This window comes from Globicephala melas, chromosome 11 (genome assembly GCF_963455315.2).
Source record: "Globicephala melas chromosome 11, mGloMel1.2, whole genome shotgun sequence".
NCBI classification, from domain to species: Eukaryota; Metazoa; Chordata; class Mammalia; order Artiodactyla; family Delphinidae; genus Globicephala; species Globicephala melas.
The window spans coordinates 50,845,023-50,858,687 of record NC_083324.2 but is presented as its reverse complement, the minus strand read 5'-3'; the positions used below and the strand labels follow the sequence as shown (position 1 = coordinate 50,858,687).

Sequence of the window (13,665 nt, the reverse complement as noted above, 5' to 3'; positions counted from 1 at the left end):
TTGCCACTTAATTTTTGGTGGCAGTGCTTTCTAACGATGATTTTATTATTTTTATTTTCTTAGGGAATCTTAGGTCATATTTAATATTAAGTTATTGGACTTAAAGTGGTATGACTGTCTCTCATGCATAGGATTTTAGCTCTTTAGCTTTAACTGTTATTGACAAAGGAGCTTTAGATTGTGTTCCTCTTAGATTAAAAATTGTTCCGGCTTATCACTTGTGTTTGTTCTTTACTTGTAGTTTTACAATGAGCTGACTGAAATACTCATCAGGTTCCAGAACAAATGCAGTGATATAGTGTTTGCACGGAAGACAGAGAGGGATGAACTCTTAAAGTAAGTTTATTTTGTGTATTAAATTGTACTTTTGAAGTATTTTTCTTTAAAAAAAATATTCTTGCTACCTCTTTTAAAAAAATCATATGTGGAGACTTTTGTGGTGAGTTGGCAGTGTGAGTTGGCAGTTTCTTTCCTTTCCTCCATGGTGTTTGTTTGTTTATTTGCTTTTTTATATATTTATTTATTTTTTATTCTTGGCTGTGTTGGGTCTTTGTTGCTGCACGCGGGCTTTTTCTAGTTGTGGCGAGGGGTGGCTTCTCTTGTTGTGGAGCATGGGTTCTTGGCATGCGGGCTTAAGTAGTTGTGGCGTGTGGACTCAGTAGTTGTGGCTTGCAGGCTCTAGAGCGCAGGCTCAGTAGTTGTGGTGCACGGGCTTAGTTGCTCCGTGGCATATGGGATCTTCCTGGATCAGGGATCAAACCCGTGTCCCCTGCATTGGCAGGTGGATTCTTAACCACTGCACCACCAGGGAAGTCCCCTCCATGGTGTTTTACAAAGCAGCAAGGAAACAACTGCATGATCTGAGAACAAAAGGGTGAAAAGGAGTGGAAACTCTAGATGTAGGAAGAACAGTGATGTCACAGAAGTGATAGAATAGCTCAGGGTAACAGATCTTAGGAAATGCCAATAAACATAAACAGTTTACTTTGAAGTGGCAAATAGATTCCTTACATGAAGCTAGAGGCATAGAACATGAGGGAGAGAGGGTTTATAGCTCAGAAAATGTCAGCAAAGTCACTTTCTGCAGGGGCCTACTGGGAAAGCTGGGCGAGTAACATAGGACTCATTCCATGTGGAGTAATGAATAGAGAGTTGACACAGCATCGATACAAATATACTATATTCATTGAGGTGAGAAACAGAACAAAATTTTACTAAACTTAATAGATGAAGAACATTCACCAGAATAATGTCGTCACAGAACAGATAAAAAATTTACCATGAATTAAAAAAAAAAAAAGGCTAGGAAACAGTCATTAAGGATCACCACAAACAAGTGCCAGAACTCAAGGAAAATGGTAAGAAAACAGGAGGCACTAAAACGTGAGGTGTCGGGATTCAGGAAACAAGTGGAAGAGAAGAACAAAGCCATCACACGTATAAGATGAAATGGGAAGGAGCAAAACGGAGGATAGATGATGAAGAAAACACAGGAGCACAAAGTAGAAAAGAAGAAATCAAAGAAAATGAAACCAGAGTAAGGAAAGGATTAAAAAGGATTAGAGAAAGTGGGCAGAGGAGATCCAATATATGTAAAATTGAATTCCCTTCAAAGAATAAAAACCAAAACAGTGAACAGAACAAATATTTAATGATATTACTCAAGAACATTTTCCTAAAATAAGGCTTGTTGAAAGGGTATATAATACGGTCAGGAGAAATGAACAAGAACTGTCAACACCCCAGCATATAAATTATTAGTCTTGAAAGATAATGGTAGGATCCTATTAAGGCAGTCAGGCAAAAAGATCAGGTAAGTTTATAAAAAGGTGAAAAAAAATTCAGGCTGGCAGCACTGCATACTAGAAGAGAGTGGAATGATTGCTTATTGGAACTCGAAGCAAATGTGAGGCAAAGATTTTATATCCAGTCAACCTGTCCTTCAGGTGTATACAGAGCCATGTGCTCAATTAGTAATGAATGTAAAGGACCCAGAGACTATTATACTCATGAGCCTTTCTTGAGCCCTTCATATGACCTGACCATTATTCTTATCTCTGTCCATGTTTAAACAGTTTCCCATTGAAGAAGTGGACGAAGTTAAGAGCTACTTTCTTCCACCCCCCAAGAAAGAGCAGGGCCAGTTGTTTTCAGTTTTTCTACTAAACCTTTAAAAAGCAAATAATTAGAATTTTTTTTTTTAATTAATTTATTTTTGGTTGCATTGGGTCTTTGTTGCTGCATGCGGGCTTCTCATTGTGGTGGCTTCTCTTGTTGCGGAGCACAGGCTCTAGGCACGCGGGCTTCAGTAGTTGTGGTGTGTGGGCTCAGTAGTTGTGGCTCACGGGCTTAGCTGCCCCGCGGCATGTGGGATCTTCCCGGACCAGGGCTTGAACCCGTGTCCCCTGCATTGGCAGGCGGATTCTTAACCACTGCGCCACCAGGGAAGCCCTAGAATGCTTTTTAAATGGTTCTGGAGGTTTAAAAAAAAACCCTCCAAGTTAGTTTTACTGATAAGTGAATCTGACAAAGATTAAAACAGAAGTCTTCAGACCAGTTTCATTTATGAATATGGATGCGAAATTTCTAAATAAAATACTTGCCATTGATATTCTTCAGTATATTAATAAAGAAGCATGACCAAGGGGGAGTGGGTGGTTATTCCAGTAATGCAGTGATTGATCCAGTATTTTTACATCTAAGGAGAAAAAGATTCTCTTCATAGATGAGGAAAAAGCATGAGAAAATAACTATTCTGGTACTCAAAATAGGAATTAATTGACTTCCTTAACATGAAAATATATGTGTATGTGTGTATATATACAATAGATCTATTTATCTGTTTATATCTGCACAAAACTCAGCTTCATGGTTAATGGAGAAATGCTATAAACATTTCCCCAAAAGACAAATGCCCATTATCAATGCTATTATTTAATACTATATTGGCAGTACCAGACTATACCATTAGAAAAGAAAAAGAAATTAGAGATAGAAAAATTGGAAAGGAGGAGGTAAAATGATCACTACTTACAGACTTTATGATTACACATCTTGAAAACCCAAAAGAATCAACCCTCAAACTGCAAATAATAAAGGAATTGTTACTGAAGATAGGTGATTATAAAAATAATTTGTAGAAATCAATAGCCTTGGGACTTCCCTGGTGGTCCAGTGACTAAGACTCCGCACTTGCAATGCAGGGGGCCTGGGTTCGATCCCTGGTCAGGGAGCTGAATCCCACATGCAGCAACTAAAGAAAGGTCCCACAGTGCAGCCAAATAAATAAATATTTAAAAATAAATCAATAGCCTTCATACAAATAAACACATAGAAGATATAATGGAGGAAAAGACTTCACTTAAAATAGCAATAAGGAAGATAAAATACATAGGAATAAATTTGTCATTTATTAGACCAGTATGAAGAAAACTTTGAAACACTATTCAAGGACACAAAAGAGGACTTGAGCAAGCTGAAAGACGTATCATGTCCTTAGATAGGATGAGACAGCTTCATGAAGATGTCAGTTCTAAAGAAACTTATGTATTCAACATAATTTTTTTTTTTTTTTTTTTTGTGGTACGCGGGCCTCTCACTGTTGTGGCCTCCCCCACTGCGGAGCACAGGCTCCGGACGCGCAGGCTCAGCGGCCATGGCTGACGGGCCCAGCCGCTCCGCGGCATGTGGGATCCTCCCGGACCGGGGCATGAACCCACGTCCCCTGCATCGGCAGGCGGATTCTCAACCACTGCGCCACCAGGGAAGCCCTCAACATAATTTTTTAAAATATTCATTTATTTATTTTCTTTTTAACTGTTTTGGCTGCATCAGGTCTTAGTTGCGGCATGCGGGATCTTTCGTTGCAGCACGTGGTCTCTTTGTTGCAGTACTTGGGCTTCTCTCTAGTTGTGGTGCTCGGGCTCTAGGGCGCATGGGCTCTGTAGTTGTGGTGTGGGGACTCCAGGACACGTGGGCTCTGTCGTTGTGGCACATGGGCTCTGTAGTTTGCGGCATGCAGGCTCTCTTGTTGAGGCACGCAAGCTCAGTAGTTGTGGCGCGCGGGCTTAGTTGCCCCGTGGCATGTGGAATGTTAGTTCCCTGACCGGGGATCAAACCCGCGTCCCCTGCATTGGAAGGCGGATTCTTTACCACTGGACCACCAGGGAAGTCCCTCAACATAACTTTGATTAAAAAAGGAATCAACAGATTTTCATGTAAAACTAGACAAGTTGATCCTAAAGCTCAAGTAGAAAAACAGTTAAACAAGATTAGCCAGGAAAACTGAATAATAACAACAGTAAGGGGAAACTAATTTGCCAGATACTAAAATATGTAATAGTGTCTCTAAAACACAGTGATACTGGCACGTGATTAGACCAAAGACAGAATAGAAGATAGGAGTAGATTCAAATACATATGTGAATTTAGTGAAAGAAAAAATCCTAAATCAGTAAGAAGAAGTTAGAAACATGTGCTTAGCCATTTAGAAAACAAGTTATTTTTACCTCAGAATAAGTTCCAAAAGGATCATAATTGAAATGTATAAAATGAAATGAAGAGAGAATATGAGAGAATTTCTTAGTAAAGCTGAAATAGGAAGGGTCTTTGTAATTCTGACTTCAAACCCAGAAGCCATAAAAAAAAAAGTTCATCATAACATGATAAGAGTCAAAATGTAATAAACTGGGGAAAAATATTTGAAACTTATTCATGGGCAAAAGGCAAATATACGTAATTTATAAAGAACTCCTAGATACTAATGAGGAGAAAAAAACTCAGTAGAAAAATTGGGAAAGGATGTGAACAGAAATTCTGCAGATGAAATATGAGTGGTTCTTAAGCATATGAAAAAATACCTACCTTCGCTCAATATAAAATAAATATGAATTAAAATTACTCTGAAATAACATTTTTCAGGGATTTCCCTGGTGGTCCAGTGGTTAAGACTCCACGCTTCCACTGCAGGGGGCACGAGTTCGATCCCTGGTTGGGCTGGTGAAATAAAGCTACATCTGTGCAGTGAAATACTATGCAGCTATTTAAAAAAAAAAAAAAAGAATGTTTTCTATTAACCCATGTAGAAAAATCTCTGAGATAAATAATTAATGGTAAAAAAAAAAATAAGGTTACAGACAGTGTAAAGTATGCTTCTTATGTAAAAACGGAGAAGATAAAAATACAGGGCTTCCCTGGTGGCGCAGTGGTTGAGAGTCCGCCTGCCGATGCAGGGGACGCGGGTTCATGCCCCAGTCTGGGAAGATCCCACATGCTGCAGAGCGGCTGGGCCCATGAGCCATGGCCACTGAGCCTGCACGTCCGGAGCCTGTGCTCCGCAACGGGAGAGGCCACAACAGTGAGAGGCCTGCGTACCACAAAAAAAACCCAACACATTTGAATTGGTTTATTTCTGATAAGGAAGCTCTGGTCAGGTTCATAAGAAATAAAAAATAGTGGCTGTCTGTTTGTGGTAGTGAATGGTGGAATGAGAATTTGTAGATAGCGAGTGGCCTGTCACTTTTTAGTTTTTGAATCAAGTGAATATATTACCTTTTCAGAAAATTATATTAAATTAATCTAAATAATTATAGGGATTTCATGTTTTTTATAGTACCACCAACTAGTCTAACTTTATTTTTGACATTTTATCTGTACCCCTGGCCTTTTTTTTTTTAGCCATAGAACCCTTTGTTCAGACTCAATCTTGCAGAGAAGCCCAGTTTGTGAAACAAACAGAAATGGCTCTGTGATTTAATAGCTTTGATTTATATAATTAGTAAGTGGCTAGGAAATTCTCATTTGTCCTATAAATGTGTTATTTACTGCAACCATCTCTGGAGTCTATCAAAGGAAAAAATATTATGTCTTATGTGCTTTATAATATATTATAATTATACAGGCTAGATACTGTGTTTATGATTAAATGTATTCAAAATCTAATTAAATAGTTGTGAAGATAATTATAATAAATAAATAAAATATTAAATATAATTGTTATATTTATTATATGTGAGTTATATATATACACACATATATATTAGATGTTTCAAAGTTTGACCTTTTTCAAATTTTAATATTGACTAAAAACTTACAGTTTATATTGTAAGCATTTATTACAAATTTACAAACATTATGAAGTAGTTTTGATTTCTTGATGAATGTGTGTAAGTTTTCTTTCTATGTGGAGTGTCTAATTTATCTTACAACTGGGATTGTTTTTGACAGTGAAAGTGTGGTCTGGGGGACTTGGAGTTGCTGTTAATTGTTACATCAAGACAGTAGGTCCTGTTGCAGACATTTCAGGACACGTCATGTTTACTGCTCTGTGCTTGTGAATCAGCACAGTGAGAAGTTGATCAATACCAAGTATTTCATAGAGTGTATTTTACTTTAGGGTTTTGTTTAGTGAGATTCCAATTTACTGTTAGAGGAGGCTTTAAAATATTAACAAAATTTTTAATACTGTATTTTAATAGTCCTTTCAACCTCTATGTTTAATGAATTTACCTTAATAATAGATTATGAGGTATCTTTTAACATAAACTATCTCGGTGCCACATTTCGAATATCTTTCAGAAAGCTTTCATCAAGAAATTTGCACAATGGTTTTAAAGTTTTCATCAAGAAATTTGCTCAGTGGTTTCGAATAGGTTGTTGTTTTTTGTAAACACTGATACAATACAGCGATTAAAATATTAGCTAGGTAACTATGTACAGTTGTAGTTTTCTGATAATTATTAGATTATTATGTTACGAGTTTCTCATCTAGGGGATGACCTCCTGTTAGAGAGAGGGCAGTTTCTTAGGCTCACTTGCTCAGTTTGACATGTTCCTTAGTCTGGCTCTAACTATGATCTCTGAAAAAGTTTACCTTTTTCCCTGGTCTTCAGAAACAGAATAAGAACTAACTTTATTTTATTCAATAGTAGGAAGAAAGAAGATTTCAGTTAGTTCTAGTCAAGAACAGAAATGTAGTATATTTTAAAATACCATCATTGTTTTGAGTATATTTTCTGTGTTTCATACATGAAGAAAAGAAGGTAAGAAAAAGATCTGGTATTTTGTATGTGTTGGTTTTCAAAATTGTGTTAATTTCTAACACTTCTGTCTTTAATAAGGGACTTGCAACAAAGCATTGCCAGAGAACCTAGTGCTCCTTCAATTCCTACACCTGCGTATCAGTCCTCTCCCGCAGGGGGACACACGCCAATGCCTCCAACTCCAGCGCCGAGAACCATGCCGGTCAGTAAGCAACCACATTTTTAAAATGCAAGTTTTACGTGTTCTTGACAGCTTGCTTGCTGTAAAGGATAACACAGACTTTACATTGTAGAGGTCTGGTGGTCACCACTTTGATCAGGTGACCAACCTCAACTTTCTGATGTTTTGCAGTATAAAGAATACAGCATCACTCATGGATTCTTGCCTAAAAATGTTTAACTAAATCTAATGAAGTCTTTAGAATCAACTTTCAGTTTATAGCAAATAGAGTGATAAAACAAGAAATTAAATTGTGCTGTTAGGAACAGTTGGACAGTCTAGAACTGGAACATTCTGTGAGACACCTGGCTTGGTCTTTTCTAAAAGCAAATGTCATAGAAAAAAATAGACAGGGGGCATATTCTAGATTAAAAGAGAGGAACGATTCATAATAATCAAATGCAATACATGAACCTCAGCTGGATCTTGGTTCATAAAAACGCCTAGAAGAGATTTTGTGATAAATAGGGAAACTTGAATGTGGAGTGGATACTCAATGATATTAGGAAATAATTATTAATTTTCTCAGGTGAAATGGTATTGTGATTATGTAGGAGAATAATAGGACTGGTATGCTGAAGTCTTTCGGGCTGGTGTCCTGAAGTTTGCAACTTAACTTTCAAATGGTTCTGCAAATATATAGATAGATAAATATATGGATATAGATAAAGCAAAGATGGCCAAACGTTAATAATTAATTTAATTGGTAAACGTGATTGTTTATAATAGTAGTCTTTTAAGTTTTCTGGTGTTTAAAAATTTTCATATGAAAATTCATGGGGCCAGGAAGAGATAACAGGAATAAACGGTACCTGACCTGCTCCTTCCTCCCACCTCAAATGTCTAACCATTGATGGGAGCAGTAGTGAACAGTAAATGATTAAATATTAGGCATCAGGGAAAGAGCAGTGGCTATGGAGTATCCACAAATTGGAGAATTACTTTTCAGCTACAGTACATTTCTGGAGTAATAAGCCCACATTTAAGAATGGGAATTAGAAATATGTTTGGTTGGATTCTAGAGTTTCTCATATGCCCTTTTATTTTGATTGATAGCAGTTTGACAGAAACCTGACACATTTTGTCAGTGCTGACTTTTTCTTACAGCCTACTAAGCCCCAGCCCCCAGCCAGGCCTCCACCTCCTGTGCTTCCAGCAAATCGAACTCCTGCTACTGCTCCAGCTCCAGCTCCAGCTCCAGCGAGCACTGGGACCACTGCACCAGCTCCATCACAGACTCCTGGTTCAGCTCCCCCTCTGCAGGCCCAGGGACCTCCATACCCCACCTATCCAGGGTATCCCGGGTAAGGCTGAAACTTTGTATATCCCAATGAATTGGCTCATGTTTCTAGCTCTGGTTAGTCTTTTAAAAACAAGCTCACCCCTTCTCTGAATGGAGGTGTCATGAATGAGTAAGCTACATTGTCAGCTCACGTAGAAATAAAAGTAAGTTATAGTCACTTTTTTTGAGTCGTTGAATAGCCATTTCCCAGGCTTATTTAATTTTAGTTTTTACATACTGGGTTTATATTAAATATATCTCTTCTGTATGGAATTCAGAATGTTTCCTTGGTCTTCTTTATTTAGGTGACAAACAGGTAGGTGCCTTTTCTGAGCTTAGCATAGCAAGGTTGATAAAGCCTTCTTTACATACCTGTACTTTGATGTCTTGGCATTCTGATCAACTCTTAAATAGAAATCTGTCTAATTATGGCATGTGTTTTCTTAAAGATCAGCTGCCTTTGTGATAGTTGTTTTAGTCTTAAAAATCCAGACATTTAACTATCTTTTAAAATGTCTTCCAAACTTAGTAAAGTATATTGTATCTTCCAAACGTTAAAACTTTGTAAATAGTAAATTTATGAGCCTTACAGTGAACATTGAATCTTGTGAAACAGAAGTGTACTTAGATTGCCACATTAGATTTAAGGGCTTCCGTTTTTATTCCTTGTTCATAGTTGAATATTTAGTCTTATTTCCTTCAACAATCTTATTTTTTGGGTAGCATTCAACACTTTTTTCTTGCATTTCAATTAATAACAGGATAGAACACTTTTCTCTAGCAAGTACCTTGAAACAGCTGTTTTTTTTCTCCATTGAATGGCTTTCTTGAAAAAACTTCATTTTAGAATAATTATTGTATGTTTCATTTTCTAGTGTTTGATTTACCAATCCAGCTTTCTTGTGTTCTTCTTCCCATCAGGTATTGCCAAATGCCCATGCCCATGGGCTATAATCCTTACGCGTACGGCCAGTATAATATGCCGTATCCGCCAGTGTATCACCAGAGCCCTGGACAGGCTCCGTACCCGGGACCCCAGCAGCCTTCATACCCCTTCCCTCAGCCCCCACAGCAGCCTTACTATCCACAGCAGTAGTGTGTCAGCTCAGAAGATCAGCTGGTTCAGCTCAGAGGGAAAGAAATACCAACCCTGCAATAAGTGTACTAAACCCTACGCTCTGGTTAATATAACGTACTCTGATGTACTGAGTGCAGTGTGTAATTTCTGTCTGCGGCTAGAAGCTGTGCCCCAGTTCCACATTTGATTGCACATGGGCCATTTGCTGCTGTTGCAGTATAAAGACTAAGTTTAATAGGATTTGAAATAAATTACATTACAGTTCATAAAAGTTGAAAATGAGAAATTAAACCCACAAGTGAAACGTTTGAAATTATTATACTTAGTTCTACATAAGACATGATGGGAACATCAGAGGCTTACAATGAAGGTTTCAGTACTGATAAGAAAACTAAGTTATCTTTCTCTTTTGGTTTATTGATTTGGTTTAATTTTCATTATGCTATTTTGCGTAATCAAAACATTGTAAATCTTATAATTTAAAAATAAATTCCTTAAGAACAGTTGTCATTGTTATGTTTTGTCATTGATTCTCATTCCTGTCTAATTTCTTTCTGGTATTAGTCTCTCATTTTATGTGTACACAAGTTAAACAGATCATGAGTTAAGTGCATGATTAATGCAGGTTAATAGGTTCAAGTACATTTTATAGGAAAACCAAAAGAATAATAACCATAATTTATCCTTCATATGCTGGTTAGTAAATTAATTTTGACATTTATTTTGAAAAATCCTATAATGTGGAAGAAACACAATTGCTACCAAAGATTCTTCAAATAAATATACAAGTAAATATGTATATTTAATGTTTTATTATGAGCTTCTCCAAGAAATTGATACAAATTCTGGTAATAATTTTTTTTCTTTTTTTCATAATCTGGTTAAAATAAATACATGTCATTAACAGTGCTGTCTAATGTAATGGAATTGTTTAAAGAAAATTTACTGTACCCTTCCGTTCCTTTTTTTCACCTTACTGTCTTAACCTACTAACATTTAATGCACAATGTATATGAATAGATCTAAGCCCTTTCATTTTTATGCTCCTAAAATATTGGACTATTTTATAATTCAGGGAGTGCACAAAACAGTTGTTGGGAGCATATGCCAATTCTGGAATAGGCTGTGTATTTAATATTAGTCTCCGCTGTTAGGATAAACTAATCACTGTATAAACCTCAGTGAGACTTGCCTAGTGGAGTGCATAGACATGCCTCATGGAATGAGAAAGCGAGAAAGGAATGAGTTGTCTCATATCCCAGTGGGGTCTGTTCTGTGTGAGGTTCATTTCAGAACATACCAGGCATATGAGTAGATGTCCAATGAATCTGTTTATTTTCTAAGTTTTAATGTTAACCTTCTCTTGAATTACTGTTTCATTTAAATGATACTATCAGTTGGTCCACTGTTGTTTTCATTTGACAGTTTGGGTTTATATTTTAAATGTGGGACTGAAGGTGTGATTGTAAAGGGAGTGAATTGGTTTAAAATATATGTATATCTTTAAAAATCTTTGTTGTTGTATGTAGAAAACTTGAAGGCATGTTACTTCAACATAAATGACCTTTACATGGAATACTGAAATTGGTTTAAAGTTCAGTAGTTAAAACCTTGGCAAAAATAGTTTTTTACATATCATAGCTAAGTTTTATTAATGTGGAATCATCAGAATATGACATGGGCTCGTTTGACTTGTGTAAATGGCATTTAAGTTCCTTCTTATTATTACTCAAGTTATCATTTCTATCGTAAGATACTCAGTGAGATTAGGGGTATTCCAAATTGCTAGTTTATAATTCTCACTAATGCAAAAACAAAACAAAACAAAACAAAATTGGCCTGAATATTCTCTTGGGGAAAGAAGGCACTAAAGAAAAGAGTAAGTGCATCGGAGGGCCACCAGAGAAGTTACAAGGCCATTTAGCCATTCCCTGTGCTAGACTAGGCCTCCTCTCTTCTCTCAGAGGGCTCAGGAAGGTGGTTCAGAAACTTTAGGGAAGGAGGCTCCACAGCCCCTCGTGGCAGCCTCCTCAGCATACCCAGCTCGTTCAGCTCTGTTAGCAAACCCAGGCCTATTCCCTCTTGTTGGTTCACTCATCCTTTAGATGATTGAGGATGCTTCCCTTTGGTCACCTAGTGTCTTAGGTACAGATGACCAAATTTCTGCAGCCCTTCATTGCTGGGTGTGTCTTCATAGGACTCTAGTTTCATTAAGGTGGCTCATGGAAAGAAGTTTCTCTTATGTCCGTTTTGCATTCTAGCAAAGAAGAAGCAAGCCCTCACTGGGATTATTTTTGTTACCAAACTTTTTTATCCTTTGCTTAACTTCCTGTATTCCACAAAATACCCTAAAAAGTTGTTGTGGATAATGCTTTTTATTTAGAGGTAGGAGAGTTATCACTCTGGTTCAGGTATGTTGTACCTATGTTTATAATTAGGCTTTTTGATTATCTTCCTAAACTAAAGAAAGGACACTATTTGTTTTATTTATTTATGTCAGGCTTTGGAATACTATTTTAAAATGGACTATAAGTAATGAAGCTCTGCATAAAGGAGCTGGTCTGAAGTGGGGAAAAAACTAACTTATTTCTTATTCCTAGTTGGAGACAGATGGCTTGACTTCTCAGTCTGGTGTAAAGTATTGGTCTACTCCTGTGCCTCTTGGTCTTTATTTACATTTAAGAAAAATAGTCATATGTCACTGCAAACCAGTCAATCTTTGTGAGATCTGTGCATCCAACTTCTTTGCAATTTATAATCTCTCCCCAAATTGAAGTAGTTACCAAAAAAAAAAGTTTTCACAGAGCCTCTGTCCCTGGTTCTGTACCAGTCAGCAGCCTATCTAATCAAAAAAGATTAAAAAGATATTTTCCATTAGAGCTTTACAGTTTGCAAAAGTGCTTTTTTCTACACATTTTCTAATTTCATAAACATGGCAAAATGCAATTTGTTAAGTAGACTTCAGTTTGCTGATGGGGAATTTTTTTTTTTTTTTTTTTTGGATCAGGATATCTTGGAAAATCTTGCTACAACCTAGCAGCATCTATTTTTGTTGTTTTTTTTTTTTTTTTACACTTCTGCAATTATTAGTTGATTCACAGTACAGAACAGGATACAAAGTAGGAGAAAAACAGTGCTATAGCATTATCATTACTAGTTTAAAAATAGACTTTAGAAATAAATGGTTGATTATAAGATTTACATGGAAGAGCAAAGAAGGAAAAATTATATTTTTAGAGAAAAAGAGAATATTCAGGCTTTATTTCTGGTATGAAGTTTATATTTTTTAAGAAATCCTATATTATCACACCAGAGATTTTAGATTCTTTTCTGCTTACAAACATTGCTGGTAGTTGGATGATATTTTTATTGTATTCATTTCTCTTAGGGGGAAATTGTAAAGAAAACAAAAGGTTCCGGATGAAATGTATCCTAGAAATAAAAGTTGAAAGATTCTTACTTCCTTGTAGTATGAATTCTTATTTAAAGTGTTTATGCTTCAGCTTTTATATTTCTCTAATTTCTTTGACAAACAGTGGGTTGGGAAATAAAAAAATACCCACTTTGACTAACTGCATGAGACAAGAAGACGGTGTTGTTTAAATGTTTTCTTACAGCTGTCAACCCTGTAATTGATCATGGATGGACCATGATTTTCATCACTTACGATTTGACCCAGATCTTTCAGATGAGTAATCTCTTCTTCAGGTGCCATTTTTGGGTTAAATTTTGGAAATATTTGGCGAGATTACCACAGTCAATTGACCAGGGAAAGGGGGATGGTGAAATGTGTTCGTCTTTTAAAACATTTATATTTTCTTCTTTTCTTCCTACTTCTCCCATGTTTTAAGGTCAGATGCAGCTGTTCTCCTATGTAGCTCAGGATACACAATTTATCAGAGAATGTGTTGGCTTTGTATGTCTTTGAAGTGTGTTGAAGTTGAACAAGCTACCTCCAGGAATGAATCAATAGTCTGAATCCCTATTATATACATTTAAGATACATAACTATTGGGTATAGTTAAATCTTTTTTGTTTGTTTTCA

At 36.5% G+C, this 13,665-nt stretch overlaps 1 protein-coding gene across 2 annotated transcripts in view; it reads left to right on the top strand.

Annotated features, from left to right (window-relative positions):
* PDCD6IP (programmed cell death 6 interacting protein) overlaps positions 1 to 13,079 on the top strand; it is a 60,997-nt gene extending 47,918 nt beyond the window's left edge. For both annotated transcript variants that reach the window (XM_030830100.2, XM_030830099.2), the window contains exons 15-18: positions 242 to 336; positions 7,119 to 7,242; positions 8,368 to 8,564; positions 9,464 to 13,079. In XM_030830100.2, coding sequence (XP_030685960.1) covers positions 242 to 336; positions 7,119 to 7,242; positions 8,368 to 8,564; positions 9,464 to 9,638 — 591 coding nt within the window. In that variant the 3' untranslated portion in view covers positions 9,639 to 13,079. The remainder of the gene's footprint in view (positions 1 to 241; positions 337 to 7,118; positions 7,243 to 8,367; positions 8,565 to 9,463) is intronic.
* Positions 13,080 to 13,665: the final 586 nt, after the last annotated feature.